At 41.0% G+C, this 18,996-nt stretch overlaps 1 protein-coding gene across 2 annotated transcripts; it reads right to left on the minus strand.

The window, feature by feature from the left end:
- Nucleotides 1-483: 483 nt before the first annotated feature.
- On the minus strand, nucleotides 484-1,686 carry C1H16orf91 (chromosome 1 C16orf91 homolog). 2 transcript variants are annotated; one of them, XM_043975249.1, is made up of 2 exons: nucleotides 1,555-1,686; nucleotides 484-1,412 (listed from the first exon to the last, which is right to left on the minus strand). In XM_043975249.1, exons 1-2 carry the CDS (start codon nucleotides 1,581-1,583, stop codon nucleotides 1,046-1,048), a joined length of 396 nt encoding a protein of 131 aa, XP_043831184.1. In that variant the 5' UTR covers nucleotides 1,584-1,686; the 3' UTR covers nucleotides 484-1,045. The 2 variants fall into 2 exon arrangements, with proteins under 2 accessions (XP_043831184.1, XP_043831183.1); XM_043975248.1 differs by having other exon boundaries at nucleotides 484-1,628.
- Between the last annotated feature and the right edge of the window lie 17,310 nt (nucleotides 1,687-18,996).

Genomic DNA, 18,996 nt, shown 5'->3' on the forward strand with positions numbered 1-18,996 from the left:
TCAAATCCGGCCTCAGACTCTTGACACTAGTTGTGTGACCCTGGGCAAGTCACTTAACCCTCATTGCCACCACCACCACCACCACCAAAAAAAAGAACCTATTACGCTTTGAGAACTTTAAAGCACTGTCAGACATTTAGAATAATCACCTAACCCCAGGCCTATAAACTTGCTCTCTTAGGTATAGTTTAGAGTCAAAGACCAGAGATCACTTTCACCCCCCCCAAACTGTATAACTCTTTTTATCTTATAATGCTGGCACATAGTAGAAGGTTAAGATGTACTTGCATTTGGCCCATCGCTGCTATACCAAAATTAATACAGGATCACTAGGAACCTTAAGGGCGAGTGGAAATCCTAATATACATTTAATGAATTTTACAATTAAAAGCCAATTTCAATCTCTTCCCTAACAAGACTAGGAAACTCATCAGTATGATTGACAGGAACTTCTTTTAAAGGGGTGCACATAAAGACACCACCCAAAAGCAAATTATGTACTTTATTTCAATGCTACAGAAGTAACGTTTCTTTTCATTGTTTTATAAAAACAAAATGGACGGCATTTTCATGCAAATGAATATCCAGCTGGCAATTCTGCTATATACTTTGTACCTCAAAGCATTCAAAAGCACCCGTTATTAATTACTAGAGTGATCAATACCAACATTTCTAAAGGGCCTGAGAAGCCCTTTCAAAACTTTCATTGGGAAGCTTAGGTGAGCCAAAAGGCAGTTTCTGTCTTCCCTTGATGGTATATTGCAGTCACTGAATTTGCCCTCTAAGAAGACAACTATGTTTCAAACAACATCCAGCATGTCCTCCTAGGCTGAAATTCCACTAATAATCCAAAAAGAAAAACATGGATGTTATAAATCCCAGAGGAGCTGAAAGTCTCTGATGGGGATTTGATGATCCATTTGCTCCAACCCCTTCATTTTACAAAGAAGAAAATAGAGGCCCAAATGAGGAAGCGATCTGACAAAAGTCACATAGGAATTTGGTGGCAGAGGTAGACCTGTCTAAGTGTCTGGAACGCCCTTAATCAAGTCCTAGTAATCAGGCCAGCCTGGCTTCCAGGCTGCTCAGAATCGACATCTGCTTCTGGCCACCGCTCTTCCAAGCCTTTAGTCAGCCACCGATCGACATCCGTCTCCTTCCTTAAGAAGCACCAAAAGATCAGCGTGATAAGGGAGATGCTCAAGGGTACGACCTTCCACCAGGGCCGGCGACTGTCGCTGCCCAGGGAGTGCTCCACGGTCCAACGACGCGGGTTCGCCTTGCTGGAGGAGAAGTGGATAGGTCGATCTAGCTCATCCTCCTCTTCCGCAACCCCGTTCTTGGCCCTGGCTCCGACCGGAGGAAGCAAGTTCCGCGAAGCCCAAGGCACGAGGTTCAGTGCCCGGCGACTCCTGAGAAAGAAACCAGTGAGCCACCCAGGTGCCACCCGCATCGCTCCCTTCCCCTCCCTTCCCTAACTCCGGTACAAAGAGCCGGCTCCGGTGGAGCAGATGCAGCTGGCAGGGACTCCCCCGCCCCCTTAGCGAGACTCACCCCGCCGACCGACACAGAAAACCACTCATTGCGGTTGACCCTCCTCACTCATAGCGCGGCGTCCCCAAGACGTCACTTCCGGCGCGGACGCCGTCGTCATATCCCCCCTTTTTTTTTTAAGCTACGTTCTTTATATGCAGTGATCACGTCCCCCACCTTCTACATACCTCCGGAAGCAAAGACCAGGAACTCGAAAGGGCCGACGACAAACGGAATAGCGTCGGGACGCGGCGCCGAAATGCCCTGGGAGGACGCCAAGCCTAGGCATGATGGGAAGTGGAGTCTTATTTTTCCTCTCTTCTCCATGCTACGGGCTGAAAGAAGTCCTGGCTCAGGGATGTAGAGGAAATGGCGGGCGAAAGAAGACGCTGCTGGACTTAGATGTACTGCGCCCTCCCAGTATCCTAGGAGAACATCATCGTCACCACCATCGTTACAGATCTCACTTCTGTTGCTCTATTACAGTTTACATAAGACGCTCTTGGGGCCAATGACAGAATTCCTAATTTACAGATGGTAAAACTGAGGCCCTGAAAAAGGAAAGACAGACTTCAGGGCCGCGTAGTAATCACTTCGTCATGTAGACGACTTAATGCCCATGTAGAAGAAGGATTGCCAACGCAAAGAAAATGAGGGAGGTGGCTTTAGGAAGGTTGGGAGGAATTTTTTTTTCCAAGTTTAAAAAAAAAATTTCTTTTTTATTATGAATTTAATCATCTACAAATAAGCATTAAGATATACCGGACAAATAGGGTGATGAGATTCTGTATGAAACGCTGACTTATCGAGAAGCAATTTTGGTGTAGGAGGCAAATTTGACTCTAATTCCAAATCACATCAGTTTGGCTTCTGAGAATGATGGGCTGAGCCTAGAAACCTTGAATCTGAATCCTACCTCATACACTCAGTAGCTGTGTGACTGTAGATCAGTCATTTAACTCCTCTCAGCCTCAGTTTCCCAGTCTGTAAAATGAGGATCTTAATAGCACCTATCTCATAGAGTGCACTTTGCAAATCTTAAAGTGCACTGCAAATGTTAGCTATTATCATTCTGTCGGGTACAATTTGTTTTTCTTACTGATGTTGTCAGTTATGCTTACTGTTTTTTTTCTTTTTTTTTTCTTTTTTTTTTTTGGCAATGGGGGTCAAGTGACTTGCCCAGGGTCACACAGCTAGTAAGTGTCAAGTGTCTGAGGCTGGATTTGAACTCAGATACTCCTGAATTCAGGGTCGGTTCTTTAACCACTGCGCCATCTAGCTGCCCCCCAATTTGTTTTTCTATAACCTTTTTTTTTTTTTTTTGGTGAGGCAATTGGGGTTAAGTGACTTGCCCAGGGTTACACAGTCAGTAAGTGTCAAATGTCTGAAGGTGGATTTGAACTCAGGTACTCCTGAATCCAGGGCCAGTGCTCTATACACTGCACCACCTAGCTGCCCCGGGTACAATTTGTTTTTTAAAGTGTATTAAATTTATAAAGTGCCTTATGTCCATTTCTCATTTGATCCTCATAGCAACCTTGTGAAGTAGTAGCTATCATTATCCCTCTTTTACAGATGAGAAAACTGAGGCACAAAAGTTGAGGTGGCTTTCCCAGAGTGACATAGCTAATTAATGTCTGAGATGATTTGAATTCAAATCTATCCTAACTCCAAATCAGTCACTGTATTCAATGTACCACCTAAATGCCTCTATATTGAATTTAACAAGGAAATGACAGAATTGCCCTATTAATTTCTGTCCTTCTTTGACTTATTTTTATTTTCGTCTGTGTCTTAATGTTCTATTTAATGCTATTTTCTTTCCCTTTCTTCCTTTCTCTCTCATTTCCCACTAACTCTCCATTGTAAGGGATAAGTAAGCCAAATAGATTTTCGAATTAGGTCATATGCTATACCTCTCTTCTATCAGCTCTCTACCAGAAGAAGGAGGCATGCTTTCTCAGTCTTAGTAATGGCTTTCATCAGTTATGTTGTGGTCATTGTAAATATTGTTCTGATTTTGCTTAATTTAGCCAGTATTAGTTCATATAAATCTTTCATAGGTAGGATATCATTAGGTAAAAAACATGGGGAGGACATTCTGGGGATAGGGAATGGTGTGTAATTAGAGATTCAAAGACAGGGAAGCGAAGGCCTTGGAGAATAGCAAGTAATCTAGGTTGTATACGTAAATAGTATCAGATAAGACTGGAACAGTAGTTTGGAGACAGACTATAGACTAACTTGAACTGCTTGCTTTCCCCATAATTTTCTATCTCCAAGGCTTTGTTCACACTTTTCCTATGCTTGGAGTGCCTTTCTCTCTGACCCCTTACGTCCCATAGCCAATTTGTTGACATTCTCTCCATATTTCATGGCATAGCTTGATTGCTATTCCTTCTCAGATGAATTTCTCTATTACTCTCCAGTTAAAAATGACTTCTCCATTATTTGATTTCAATCCACAGGTTTGCCAGAAAAGAAGGTGAGGAGGGAAGGTTTGACAGGAAATAGACTCTTCTGTTATCACTCAGAAAACAACAAAGAGAAACACTAAAGGAAAAAAAACAGCTAAAAAAAAATGACACCGGGGCAGCTAGATAGTACAGTGGATAAAGCACCAGCCCTGGATTCAGGAGTACCTGAGTTCAAATCCGGCCTCGGACACTTGACACTTACTAGCTGTGTGACCCTGGGCAAGTCACTTAACCCCCATTGCCCCTCCCACACACACACACAAAAAAAATGACACCCAAGAAAAGTCAACCAGAGTTGAAAGTGAACATTTGAAGCAGCGACAATACAATACAAAAGATACTACAGGGGCAGCTAGATGGCGCAGTGGATGAAGCACTGGCCTTGGATTCAGGAGGACCTGAGTTCAAATCCAGCCTCAGACACTTGACACTTAACTAGCTGTGTGACCCTGGGCAAGTCACTTAACCCTCATTGCCCTGCAAAAAAAAAAAAAAGAATTACGTCTATCTGCCACCCCTTAAATATCTCTAAAGGTTATATTTATGGGTTCAGATATAAAGCCACTTCCCTCCTCACTCTTAAGAGGGAAGGTTCCAGGGGAAATGGGGTGGGGGGGGAGAATTACACTCTCCCACACAGAACAGAAGGAAAACAAAAGCTTTTATACAGGATAGATGGGGTGACCACCTGAAAACAGAAAGTTCCTTTTTGGGGTGTGGTGGAGAAAGCTTGGTTGCTTGTCATATTCCTGAGGGTCAGAGGGATCTTTTTTTTTGGGGGGGGGGATGATGGCCCTGACCTCTCGGTTATCTGTCTCATAGCTCTGGTTAGGTAGCAGCCTAAGTGACTTTCCTGCTATAGAGTTTTATCTCCCCTTACTTCTTAGGTGTGTCTGTCTTGATATCTAATTGGCCAATCTAAACATTAATAGTCCTTTGATTCCTCAATCTGCCAGTCCTGTTAGCTGGTCATCTTTGGTTTTGCTTCTCACAGGAGCCATAGGTCAGTAGTCTTTAGCTTATACTTGCCAATTTCACCCCCTTAATATCAAATGCTATTTATACAAAAGACAATTACAAATAGGAATGATGAATGAGCCCACTTAGCCAAGGAAAACAACAAACAGAAGTTGGAGACCTTCTATAGGTCAAAACATACTAAGAGTAAATGAGCTCTTCAGCTGGAAGCAAGATAAGATCTCAGCTCAAACTCAAGTCAGAATGATCTCATTCAAGGTAGGTCTACTCTCTGCAATCTCTAAAACTGTAAGCTCTGGAGCTCAAGGAAAATGAGAAAACTGGTTCCCAGACATGTCCAGAGCTTTAAGGGCTCCCATTCCTTGTTCAAAAATTTCCCTTTACTTCTTCCCTAGAGCTCCTTTTTCCATGTATTTCCAGAGTCTCTTTCATCTACAACAAAAGGAAGTACCTTATACCCATACTTGAACTGAGCAGAAACTGATACATAGCATATGCTGACACAGAGTCATATTCAGTATTCTCTCAAGTAATCAGGGGTTACATCTATCTCCCTTCCCAAAAGCAACATGAGGTACAGGACTGTTCCTTCACAAAACATCTTTAAGCTTGGGCAGAAGCAGCATTACATTCCTCCCCTGGGCTGAAACTTTTTGCAGTCCTTTGCAAAAACCAGCCAGAGTAAGCATGAAAACTTGTAACTATTCAGAATAAACATAAACATTGGTGCTTTTAAATAAGAAGGGTGATTATCCTGTCATCCCAGGTAATCAATCTATAGTATACATTAAAAACCAAAGAAAAGGAATGCTTATTAATAATACTTGCACTAGACAAGTACCATCCATGTCACTAAATGAATCCTGACAGGATACTTCAGTGACTACATGCTTGGGTTACACGAAAGACATAGTCTATACATAATTCAAGAGTATATGCATAGAGGCGGCTAGGTGGCGCAGTAGATAAAGCACCAGCCCTGGATTCAGGAGTACCTGAGTTCAAATCCGGCCTCAGACACTTAACACTTACTAGCTGTGTGACCCTGGGCAAGTCACTTAACCCCAATTGCCTCACTAAAAAAAAAAAAATTTAAAAAGAGTATATGCATAGGGGGGAACTAGGTGGTGCAGTGGATAGAGCAGCGGCCCTCCAATCAGGAGGACCTGAGTTCAAATCCAACCTCAGGCACTTGACACTTAATAGCTGTGTGACCCTGGGCAAGTCACTTAACCCCCATTGCCCTGCAAAAAAAAAAAAGTATATGCATATCCACAGAACATAGCAATTAATTATAAACAGGTAAAACATGGGTAATTAACAAGCTAGTTAGCTAAAACAATAACACTATGAGTAAGTCTATATAGATCATTGAAGTCAAGGATTTCCGAAGAGGAAAGTAGAACTGGGAAGTGGAGAGCTGGTTTAGAAAATGGAAAATGGGATTTTGTATTTCTGACCCATGATTTAAACATAGGAATGACAGGTTCTTGGACAAAAATGCAATATACCCAACAAGGGCTTGGTTTAAAAAAAAATGTACTAGCCTGGAGTCTTACAAATCTAATCAAAAGTACTTTAAACTGAAAAAGAAAGGGGTTAGGGGAAAATTGCCATCATATATCCAACACACTAGATATCAGAGAGAATAGCTACAATTTAGGAACAAAAATAGCTGTAGAAATACATGGTCACAGGAAACAAAATTCAAGAAATGAACAGCAATACAATGAATGGCCTCAGATTGGGTCCTATAAACAAATGAAAATGAAATGGTGGGGGCAGCTAGATGGCGCAGTGGTTAAACCACTGGCCCTGGATTCAGAAGTACCTGAGTTCAAATACAGCCTCAGACACTTGACACTTACTAGCTGTGTGACCGTGGGCAAGTCACTTAACCCCCATTGCCTAAAAAAAAAAAAAAAAAGAAAAGAAAATGAAATGGTAATCAACAAGACAAATTAAAAATCCTAATACAAGGAATTGAATTTCACATTATGGGTATCACTGGGACTTAGTGGCATGGGACTTCTAACAATAATATTTTCCCTGGAAGAATATATCTTATGAAAAAAAAAAGAGAATAAGAAAAATGGTGAGATATTGGAAAGATAACATTGTATAATAAGAAGACATGCTCATGCGAGAAAATCCAGGAGTCTGAGATAGGGAAAGGTGGTAGAGTATTTTGGGTGAAAAGCAATGAAGGGAGAAACAAAAAGAATACTAACATGCAAGTATAATATAGACAACCTGAGTTGTTAGGAAATAGGTCACAAACTTGATACAGAGGCATGATACCAAGACGAATCCTTTAAGTATTGGCTATCTGTTAAAATTCTCTGTCAAAAGCAGAGCAGCTAATCCCCTCCTGGCTTTTATTAATAATGTTTTCCTGAGCAGGAGGAGTTCAGAGGAACCTGGAGGGTCTTGCAGGGGCTGATGACGAGTGAGATGAGCAGAACCAGAAGAACATTGTACACGGTATCATCAACATTGAGTGTTGATCTACTGTGATGGACTATATTCTTCTCACCAATGCAATGGTACAGAAGAGTTCCAGGGAACTCATGATAGAGGAGGATTTCCAAATCCAGGAAAAAAAAAAAAAGAACTGTGGAGTATAGATGCTGAATGAACCATACTATTTCTTTTGTTTTGGGTGCTGATGTTTTTCTATTTTGAGGTTTTTCGTCATTGCTCTGATTTTTCTCTTATAGATTGCCTGCTGTCTAGGGGAGGGGGGAGGAAGGGGAGGGAGGGAGAAAAATCTGAAATTGGAAAGCTTGTATAAACAAAAGTTGAAAACTATCTTTACATGTAATGGGGAAAAATACTTTATTAATTAAAAAAATAATAATGTTTTCCTTAAAAAAAATAGAAAAACCAATGAGAGGAGCTACTGTTCCAGACTTTTCACTAGCAAGGAGAAACTCTTAGCTGGGGTAAGAATAATAGGAGCCTTGTGGGAAAGTGATTCCTCTGCTTAGAATAGAACAGAAAAAGAATACAGGTATATTCCGATATGGATTTTGGAAGAGCAATCAATTAGGAAGCATTTATCAAGTTCTTATTATATGCCAGACACTGTGCTAATCATTGAGATTTCAAAGAAAAAGCAAAAACAGTTTTGAGCAGACTTCAAAGGGTTCAGAGAAAGGGTAAGTAGGACTCCGTGGTTTAAAGTCCTACAGGGGAATTCAGCATGGGGGGAATGGGAAGATATCAAGAATGAAATTCTAAAAGCATAAAGAAACAATTTCAGTGATGAGAAAGGAGAGATTGTTTTTTTCCAAAAAAAATTATTTTTAAGAAAAACTGTTATGGATACAAAGGGAACTCATCAACCGACTCTTAAAAACCACATACAGAAGATGAAAGTAGGACAAGATAATTCAAGATGAATACAAAACCATGGTCTGGTCCTGTAAAAATAGTGTCAGGAGTATAAAATTCAGAATGAGTTGAGGGTGATGAGGAATATTTAGGACAACAAAAGTGTTTTGGGTTTTTTCAAAGCTATATTGAGTTCAAAATAGGAGACTCTTCACTGTCCTAGATGGGACACAAGAACTCATTTAGAGTTCTCTTTGGGTTTTTTGATCATTTGCTTTGTGTTGTTATTTTTCACCATTTTGGAGGGAGCACTTGGGGGCCTGGATGAAACCTTTCATGTTATTATCTTTACCAGAATTTTTCTCTTTGTGTCTTCAGAATTTAATCCTTGAGAGATTTCCATGCTTCTTGGACTTACTTTCCATGTAGAATTTTAGGTTGTTGAATCCTACTTATCCTTTCCCTGAAGGAGACTTTTTTGAAGTCTGCTTCCCTGAAATCTAGGATGTGTGTCAGAAGATGTCCAGCTTTGTTGTAATTCTAAAGAGGAATAGTTATTTCCCTCTAAAGTTCTATCACTTAGTAACCAATTTGTCCTTGTAGGTCAGAGTCATGTGCAACTCTCTTTATTGGCTTTTTCGCCTTTTGAAATATGAAATTATCATTAAAGCAAATAAAAAAATTTTTACCTGCTCTGCTATTGGCAGAGAGATTCAGCAAAAATATATATGTATGAATGTATGTATGTACAATGAAATACCCTTATCAATACAAAATCATCCCTCTTGTGCCAGTCTTGTGATATATCTCCAGAACTCTTCATCTATGTCCTTCTGTTCAGGTAGTCTGTAGCATACTCCCATGATAATATTCCTTCTGTTTCTCTTTCCATGCTCTTCACCCAAATGGTTCCCATCATATTTTCCCCCTCTGGTTCCTATATTCCTTCCTCTTTATAAACCTTTTAATGTACCTTTTTTATTTAAATTGCTATTTATCCCACCCCACCCCTTTTGTTTATTCTCTGCTTTTAAAATAAGGCATACTTTTATGAGCCAGATTGCTATTAGAGTCATAATTAAGCATGTCTGTACTTGAGGTGAATACCATAAAGAGCACCAAGTAGCAGGAAATATATCTTCAGTTGAAAGTTTGTGGAGGTTACTGTCCCATGAGGGAGACAGAGATGCTGGAATATCATGAGCCTACTGCTGGAAAGGAAGGAAGCAGACCATCTGATACCTCACTATTTTAACTAATTATCTTGATAACTAGATGCAAAAGTCCACTGTTTCTTCATACTTGACATCCAAGAAGTCTGATTATTCAAGGTTGGGAGGGCATGAAGTGACAACCCTTACAATAAATAAATAGATGTTCTGTTTTGGGGAGATGAAAGAGAGCTTGAAGCCAACCCTCTCAAAAGCCTTCTAAATATCAGATTAGAACTGGGAGGGTACATAAAGATCATCAATCCAGGGATTCTTCTTTGGGGGGGAGGAGCAGGGCAATGAGGGTTAAGTGACTTGCCCAGGGTCACACAGTAAGTGTCAAGTGTCTGAGGCCGGATTTGAACTCAGGCCCTCCTGAATCCAGGACCAGTGCTTTATCCACTGCACCACCTAGCTGTCCCATTATCTTTAATTCTTGGGCATATACCTAATAGTAAGTCAAAAGACTAACTTCTCCATTTTACAGAGGATGAAACTTAGGCCTCAGAAAGGAGAAATCATTTGCCCAAGGTCACAGAGAAAAAGATTTATTCACCTCTTGCTGAAATCAGTGCTGAATAAAGGAGAAGTCATAGACTCCCAGAATTATACCTCAAAAGGACCTCAGAGCCCATCTTCTCCAAGGTCTTCATTTTATAGCAGAGAAAGTAGAGAGCCCGGTTTCCTTACTCCTGTTCTAGAGATCTTACAGCTAGATTGTTGATAATTTACCTCTCATGTGCACAGGTTGATTGGCCCTTCCAGAGCAGTGGCCTAAGGTCTCATGACTTGGGACAAGCAGCTGAGCAAGGAGGGAGTCCCTCACTCCTTCTAGGTATGCTCTAGCCCCTAGCTTCTTAAATTGTAGGTCATGACCCCATATAGGGCCAAGAAACAATGTGGGGGGTCATGAAAAATTTGGCAACAGTAAAAGGCTATGTTTCCCTATTTTATATACCTACATACTCGGGGTTGCGTAAAAATTTCTTGGGCAAAAATGGAATCTTAAGTGGAAAAAGTTTAAGAAGCCCTGCTCTAGCCCAAGTATATTTCATGAGAGCTGATTGGTAAATTTTCTTTTCTTTCTTTTCCTTTCTTGTTTTTTTTTTTTTTTGGTGAGGCAATTGGGGTTAAGTGACTTGTCCAGGGTCACACAGCTAGTAAATGGCAAGGGTCTGAGGCCAGATTTGAACTCAGGACCTTTTGAATCCAGGGCTAGTGCTTTATCCACTGCACCACCTAGCTGCCCCTTGATTGGTAAATTTTCAATGTGAATATTTACACATTAGAAATCAGCAAATGCTACAAATCAAGGCTTTGTTTATTATTTTTGTTAACTATCTAGGCTTAAGAAAGCAATGTAGTGCAGATCAAACTAAATTATATGAATATTGAACATTTAAATGAACATTTAAATATACACAAAATAGACATTTTAAAAGATGAGATAAAGATGCATAATGGAGACTGGCATATGAGAGCAGTGGACTTCTGATGGTATCTCCTGTGAGAGGTGAGGGAGCCTGTTCCCCAGAGTTGTGATAACATACAATGAAAGTGCTGTGCTGTGCAGTCATTGGAGCAGGAGTAGACAGACTAACTGGGTTCAATCTTCTGATCATGTAGTCAGGAGAAGTTTTCTAGAGAAGAAGAAGCCTGGAGAGTAGAAGACTCAGGTGAAACATAATAATTGGTTTAAAAGATGTGAAGGGCTGGGGCAGCTAGGTGGCAGAGGGCATAGAGTGCTGGGCCTGAAATCAGGAAGATTCATTTTCCTGAGTTCAAATCCAGCCTCAGACACTTATTAGCTATGTGGCCCTTGGCAAGTCACTTAACCCATTTTGCCTCAGTTTCCTCATCTATAAAATGAGCTAGAAAAAAGAAATGGCCAACCACTATCCTCTACCAAGAAAACCCCAAATGGGGTCACAAGAGTCAGACATGATTGAAAATGACTGAACAACATGTATAACCTACATCTGATTGCTTACTACCTCAGGGAGGGGGTAGAGGAAGGAGGGAAGGAGGAAGGAAGGATAAAAATTAGAACCCAAAGCTATAAATAAAAATATTTATTACTGGGGCAGCTAGGTGGTGCAGTGGATAAAGCACCAGCCCTGGATTCAGGAGTACCTGAGTTCAAATATGACCTCAAACACTTGACGCTTAACTAGCTGTGTGACCCTGGGCAAGTCACTTAACCCTCTTTGCCCTGCCCCCCTCCCAAAATGTTTATTACAAAAAAAAAAAAAGAAAGAAAGAGAAAATGACTGAACAACAACAGGACAGGTAACGAGGCAGCTAAGTAGCAAAGTGGATAAAGTGCTAGGCCTGAAATCAGAAAGACTCATTTTCCTGAGTTCAAATCCAGCCTCAGACACTGGCTGTGTGACAGTGGGCAAGTCACTTAACTAATTTTGCCTCAGTTTCCTCATCTATAAAATGGCTGGAAAAAAGAAATGGCCAACCACTGTGGTATCTCTACAAAGAAAACCCCAAATGGGGTCACAAAGAGTTGGACATGACTAAAACAACAGCTAAAATATGAAGGGCTTTTATGTGAAGGAGACTTTAGACTTGTTCTCTTTGGCTCCAGAGTACATAACCATGAACAGTAAGAGGAAGTTGCAAAAAAGAGGCCAATTTTTCAGCCAGATCAGGAATAATTAGAGCTATCCATATATGGGATGGACTGTCTTGAGGAGTAGTGGGTGACTTCCTTAGACATCATCAAGCAGATGCCAAACGATCACTTTTTGGGTGAGAGGGGTGGGAGGTGATTCCCTTCAGGTACAGATTGGACTAGCCTTGGGCTTCTTAAACTTTTTCCACTTGCAACCTCTTTTTGCCAGAGAAATTTTTACCTGACCCCAGATATATAGGTACATAAAATAGGTATACCTAACCTTTTACTGTTGCCCAATTTTCCGTGATGCCCACATTCAGTTACGTGACTCCATATGGGGTCACAACCCACAGTTTAAGAAGCTTTGGACTTGATGACTGCTGAAGTCCCTTCTAGTTCTCCAATTCTGTGATTCTGTAATGAACATGCAACTTGACAAGCTCTATCTACCTCCATCCTCACTCCCACTTCCTTTCTGAAATAGATGACAGGGGACAACTCATGGGGAAGGGAGAGGGATAGTTAACTTCACTAGGACCAGGGTTTCTGTTGCAGTTGCCTCCCTTGCCCTACCTCCTTCCTAGCCTTTCATTATCTCAAAGCACACAGAGATTTCCCCGAAAGGCCTAATGTTCATCTAATGGGGAGGTGGAAGAGGCAGCAGCAGCCCTTGTGTGCTTAATGGTGGGTGTAATTTATTGTCGCTCCACTTGAGAGCTGACATATTGGAGCTATTGATTTTCCTACAGGAAGATCAATAAGAGGTGTGAGGAGAACTGTCCCATGAGGCCTCTTTCAAGAGGGATACAGTAGCAGCCCAAGACCAGCAGCCAATCCAATTCCCTGTTCTCTCTTTGATAGGCTGATAAAGCAGAGCTTGGATAGCATGGAAAGCCAAGCTTTTGTTTTGTTTTGTTTTTTTAAATTAGAAATGCCAGGGATAAGAGGCTATCTAAGAGAAGCATATGCTGAGACAGATGCTCCGTCTCCTAATCTTGCATCATTAGCCACAGACACTCCTGGCCGGGGCTAGGTCTCTACAATAACAGTTTTCTGTACTCCTTTTCCTCTTTGGAAAGTGTGGTTCAGTAACTTGAACCTATTTACCATTCCATGAACCCCAAATTTTTCGGTTTGGACTGGATGGCTTGTAAATGTTTAGCAACTGGCTTCCCGGAAAAATAAGAAAATGTGCATTCTTAACATCTTCTCCATCAGTTCTTTAAATCTAGACAATCAATAAAGCAATAAATCAAGCCCTGATTCGTAGAATTTGCTGATTTCTGAGATGTAGATATGCACATTGAAAATTTAACAATCAGCTCTGAAAAGCTAGTTCAAGCTGGTTCCAACACAGCCTTGCTTATAATAATATATAATGGATAGAATACTGGACTTAGAATTGGAAAGACTTTCGTTCAAATCCTGTGTGACCCTGGGAAAAGCACAACCTTCTTGAGCCTCAGTTTCCTCATTTGTAAAATGTGAATAATTTCAACACCTATCTCACAGAGTTGTTATAAGAATCAAATGAAATGATCTATGTAAAGCATTTTGAAATCCTTGAAGAGTTATATAAATATGAGCTATTACATTTAAAGAGCACAAGATAAATGAGTATAGTGGCAATGGACTTAGAATCAGAAAGATCATGGGTCTACTCCCGGGCTCTAATTGCCAATAGCTATGTGACAGTCTGAGCCTCAGTTTTCCTAATCTGTAAAATAGTCATATTTTCACTAACTGCCTCACAGATTTAATGTAAGGAAAGTTCTTTCTAAACTGTAAAGTCTATGTTAATGTTAGCGATATGTCCTCACAAATTATTTCACCCAAGTTATCTCTTGTAAGCTTTACACTCTCCCTTATCCCATTATAGCTTTCTCTCTAATTATTTTATGGATCTGAGTTTCACCATTCCAACTAGACAATGACATCCCCCAGAACATAGACTACCTTCTTTTCCCCCTTGTGTCTTTGTGGTTTGTGGTTTTTTGGTTTTGGTTTTAGTTTTTTCAGAGCAATGAGGGTTACATGACTTGCCCAGGGTCACACAGCTAGTAAGTGTCAAGTGTCTGAAGCTGGATTTGAACTCAGGTCCTTCTGAATCCAGAACTGGTGCTTTATCCACTTCACCACCTAGCTGCCCCCATCCCCCTTGCATCTTAAATGGAAACTCAGAACTCATCTTTTCATAAGGACCTTGAGTTTTTCCTAAAATATATTAAATTATACTTGCCCTATTGAAAACTCATCAGCCATTCTTTCACTGGGTTGTATGACCCAATGTCTTAAGATTTTTCCAAGAGTTGATACCTATCATTTGAGCATTTCACAACCTGGGAGAGCTTAGAGTCAGTTTATAAACTTGAGGATTTCACACTTTATTTCCAAATTGGTTTTAAAAATGTTAAATAAGATCTGTCCTTGGACAATCTGTTGGATGCCTTCAACCAGGACAAAAATGGCATAAATATCAGATACCACCCTGATGGTAAATTATTTAACTTGAAAAGGGTACAAGCCAGGACCAAAGTGGAGGGAGAGTTGGTATGTGACTTTTTGTTCACAGATCATGGTGTGCTCAATGCAGCCTCTAAAGCTGAGATGCAATAAAGTATGAATCGATTCTCTGCTACTTGTGCTAATTTTGGCCTAACAATTAACACCAAGAAAATAGAAGTTCTCCACCAGCCAGTACAATACCATCCATATGTGGAACCATTGGTTATAGCAAATAGAGAAATTTTGAATGTTGTGGATAAATTCACTTACCTTGGCAGCATACTTTCCAGGGATGTACACATAGATGATAAGGTTGGCACATTCATTGCTAGGGCTAGCTCAGAGTTTTGGAGGCTCCAAAGAAAAGTATGAGAGAGAAAAGGTTGCCTACCAAACTGAAGATCTATAGAGCTGTTGTGCTGACCTCATTGTCAGATGCCTGTAAAACCAGACATTTTATCAGTCAGGAAACATGCCAGGAAACTGAATTGCTTCCATTTGAATTGTCTTAGGAAAATTCTGAAGATCATCTGGCAAGATAAAGTACTAGACACTGAAATCTTTTCTTGAGCTGAACTGCCAAGCATTCAAACTCTATGGCAGAAAGCATACCTTGATAGGCTGACAACATTGTTCAAATGCCAAAAGTATGTTTGACTAAAAGACAATATATTTTTCAGAGAACTCACACAAGGCAAGCACTCACATGAGGTCAGATGAAGGACAAAGGCATTCTCAAGGTCCCTCTGAAGAACTTTGGAATTGATTGTGAGACATGGGAGACACTGGCACAGGACCTCTCAGCATGGCATGCCTGCATCAAAGAAGGCACTGTGCTCTATGAGCAAAGCAGAACTGCAGTAGCTCAAAAGAAATGTGAGATGCAAGCTTAGAGATATTTCCACTGCTAATGTTCATATGGACTATTTGTACCCAACCTATGGTAGAGCCTTCTGAGCTTATATTGGTCTGATCAGCCGCAGTTAGACACACTGTACCTTGACCTCAACATAGTGATAGCATTTTGGTCCTCTTCAAGTATGAAGGACAACAACCAACCAACAAACAACCAACAGTGTCTAAGTAATACATTGGCTTTACTCTCTAAGAAGCATGCTGCACAGGAACTATTCAGATGGTTCTCTTCACCTTGTGTTTCCTCCAAAGAACACTTTATATGAGAAAATCCTTTTCTTTCTCTAGAAGATTCAATCTTGAACTCTCATATTTTAGGACTACCCACCAGGTGCTTCCCAGGAAATCTCCTTTCTCTAACTAGAAGGTTAGATTCTAGTATCACATTGTCTAGGGAATTCAAATCTTCCCTCCCCAACACAGGGGAATTACCAATATTTTCCCTGAACTATTCTTTTGGAATAAGTGGGCATGTATCTATATGCTTCTTCCATGGAATTCCATGTATGCTCCCCAGAAATTCTATCCATGTCCTGGTTGCTATTATCTCTTGAGCCTGGAAAGTCCAATCTTAGGATCTCTCTTTTTTAAAATAATTTTTAAAATAATAAAATTTATTTAGTAAGTTAGAATTTTTCCTCACCATTAGAGCTATACTCAAAAGGGATGACAGCCCCTGTGTCTCTTTCTTGTGTCCCAAGGGAATTTCCTGCTCATTCCAGGACAAGGACAAAAGACCCTACATATTCCCTAGGTGGGCAGCAGAGGGAGCTGTCACAGTGGCTTCAATGTCCAGAACCCTTTGGAACCCAGGGAAACACTAATACCTTTACTCCCCAAGCATTTATTAAGTAAGCTCCTAATATGTGTCAGATACCATGTTGGGTTGAAGGAACAATGATAAAAACAAAACATTCCCTGCTATCAAGAAGAGTACATTCCATAGGGGTAGACAACATGCATACATATTAATAAGTTTAAAATATATGCAAAGTAAAGACAAGGTGATTTGGTGGGGGAGGCACCACTACCCAGAAAGGCCCCTTTTAGGAGGAGCTACTTGAACTGAGCTCTGAAGGAAACTAGGGATTCTGAGATGCAGGTAAGGAAGAAGTGTATTCCAGGCATGGGAAATGGGAGATAGAATGTTGTGTGTAAGGAAGAGTAAGTTGGACAGTTTGACTGGAGTACAGAGTACATGGGGGTGGGGACAGGGAGCAATGGGAAATCAATGTTGAAAGTTAGATTGGAACCAGATTTGAATGGTTTTAAATGCCAAAGAGAAGAATTTGTATTTGTTCCCAGATGCAATAGAAAGCCACTAAAGTTTCTTCAGCTGGTCAATGACATGGTCAGACCCGTGCTTTAGGAATATCAATCAAACAACTGTTGGGATGTTGGATTAGAAAGGGAAGAGACTAAAAGGAGAGAGGCTTATTAGGAGGTTATCACAATACTTAGATAAGAGGTGATGAGAACCTAGACACAGTGTTTTTTTGTTTTTGTTTGTTTTGCAGGGCAATGGGGGTTAAGTGACTTGCCCAGGGTCACACAGCTAGTAAGTCTCAAGTGTCTAAGGTCGGATTTGAACTCAGGTACTCCTGAATCCAGGGCCGGTGCTTTATCCACTGTGCCACCTAGCTGCCCCTAGACACAGTGTTAAACTGTGTAAGCAGAAAGAAGGGGACAGGGGTGAGGACTGTTGCGGAGGTAGAATTAACAAGACTTGGCAACTGATTGGCTATGGTGGTTGAGGGAAGGTGAAGAGTCAAGAATGTTTCAGAGATAATGAACCTGGGTAACTGAAAGCATGGTGAGATCCTAGATGGAAAAAGAAACATGAGGAGGAAGGATGGATTTAGGGAAGAAAACAATGAGTTCTGTTTTGGATATATTGACTTTGAGATGCCCATGGGACATCCAGATAGAGATGTCCAGGGAACATTTAGTAAAGGGGGCCTGAGACTCAGGAGAGAGAGGGTTGGTTCTTCAGATCTGGGAGTTGCCTGTATAGAGATGATCACTGAGACAATGAAAGCTGGTGATATCACCTAGGAGGAAGCCTCCCTTCTTTCCATCCCATCCCACCTTCCAGACTCCTACCTATAAATAAGGAGATACTGAATAATGTCTTGGCAACTCTGAGCACCCCCTCCTTACAGTGCCTGGTCTGTAGTTGTTTGCAGCTTCTACATGCTGTCTCCCTCATTTGGAGGATGAGCTCCTTGAGGGTAAGGACTGTCCTGCTTTTTTTCTATTTGTTTTCCCAAAACTTAGCACATTGCTTGGTACATAGTAAAGGCTTAATAAATGCTTTTTAATTCATTCACTCATTCATTACTGAAGAAACCATGTCTTTTGGTTCCCTCTCTAATGCTGGCTACTCCTCTTACCTCTCTCTGTCTCTGCCTCTGCCTCTGTCTCTCTGTCTCTTTCTTTGTCTCTCTGTGTCTTTCTCTCTGTCTCTGTCTCTGTCTCTCTGTCTTTCTCTCTGTCTCTGTCTCTCTGTCTCTCTCTCTCTCTCTGTCTCTCTGTCTCTCTCTGTCTCTCTGTCTCTCTGTCTCTCTGTCTCTCTGTCTCTCTCTCTCACACACACACACACACACACACACACACACACACAAACACACACACACACAAAATCAAGATGACTTGCCCAGGGGGGGCGGCTAGGTGGCGCAGTGGATAAAGCACCGGCCCTGGATTCAGGAGTTCCTGAGTTCAAATCTGGCCTCAGACACTTGACACTTACTAGCTGTGTGACCCTGGGCAAGTCACTTAACCCCCATTGCCCCGCAAAAAAAAAAAAAAAAGATGACTTGCCCAGGGTCATACACCTAGTAAGTGTCAAGTGTCTGAAATTGGGTTTGAACTCAGGTCCTCCTGACTCCAGATCCAGTGCTCTATCCACTGCATTACCTAGCTGCACCCTCTCACATCTAGCCTTACATGAGGCTAGGAGGAGGAGCTGGCACACTCTTTGCTCCCCTGTTCTACATTTAAGAACTTCTCTCTGTCTTTAATCATTCAGCAACCAGACATCCTCCACTAAGATTCACTCCACCCTGTTCAGATCTTACAACTATAGAATACTCTATATGTTGTAACATGAAGTGGTTGTGTAGATTAGTTTTGCTTAAATGTTTCTCTGTTTAAAAAGAGGTGTAGGTGGGGAGGGGCATAATATCAGAAAATGACTATAATGTAAGAACAAACAGCATAATAAAAGAAATGAAAGTATCCAAAATAAGGGAGGTGATAGCCCTATTATTCTCTATCCTGCTCAGATCATGACTAGAGTATTGTGCTTTGGAGTAAGGGGAGTGCATTTTTTTAAAAAAAGGATGTTGAGGAGTTTTCTCAGAGAAGGGAAACCAAGATGGTAGTAAACCTTATCATATGAACATTTCCTAAA

This window comes from Dromiciops gliroides, chromosome 1 (assembly GCF_019393635.1).
Source record: "Dromiciops gliroides isolate mDroGli1 chromosome 1, mDroGli1.pri, whole genome shotgun sequence".
NCBI classification, from domain to species: domain Eukaryota; kingdom Metazoa; phylum Chordata; class Mammalia; order Microbiotheria; family Microbiotheriidae; genus Dromiciops; species Dromiciops gliroides.

Excerpts from the sequence above, each read along its gene's own strand:
- C1H16orf91 (XM_043975248.1), bottom strand. The coding sequence starts at position 1,453 with ATGCGGGTGGCACCTGGGTGGCTCACTGGTTTCTTTCTCAGGAGTCGC.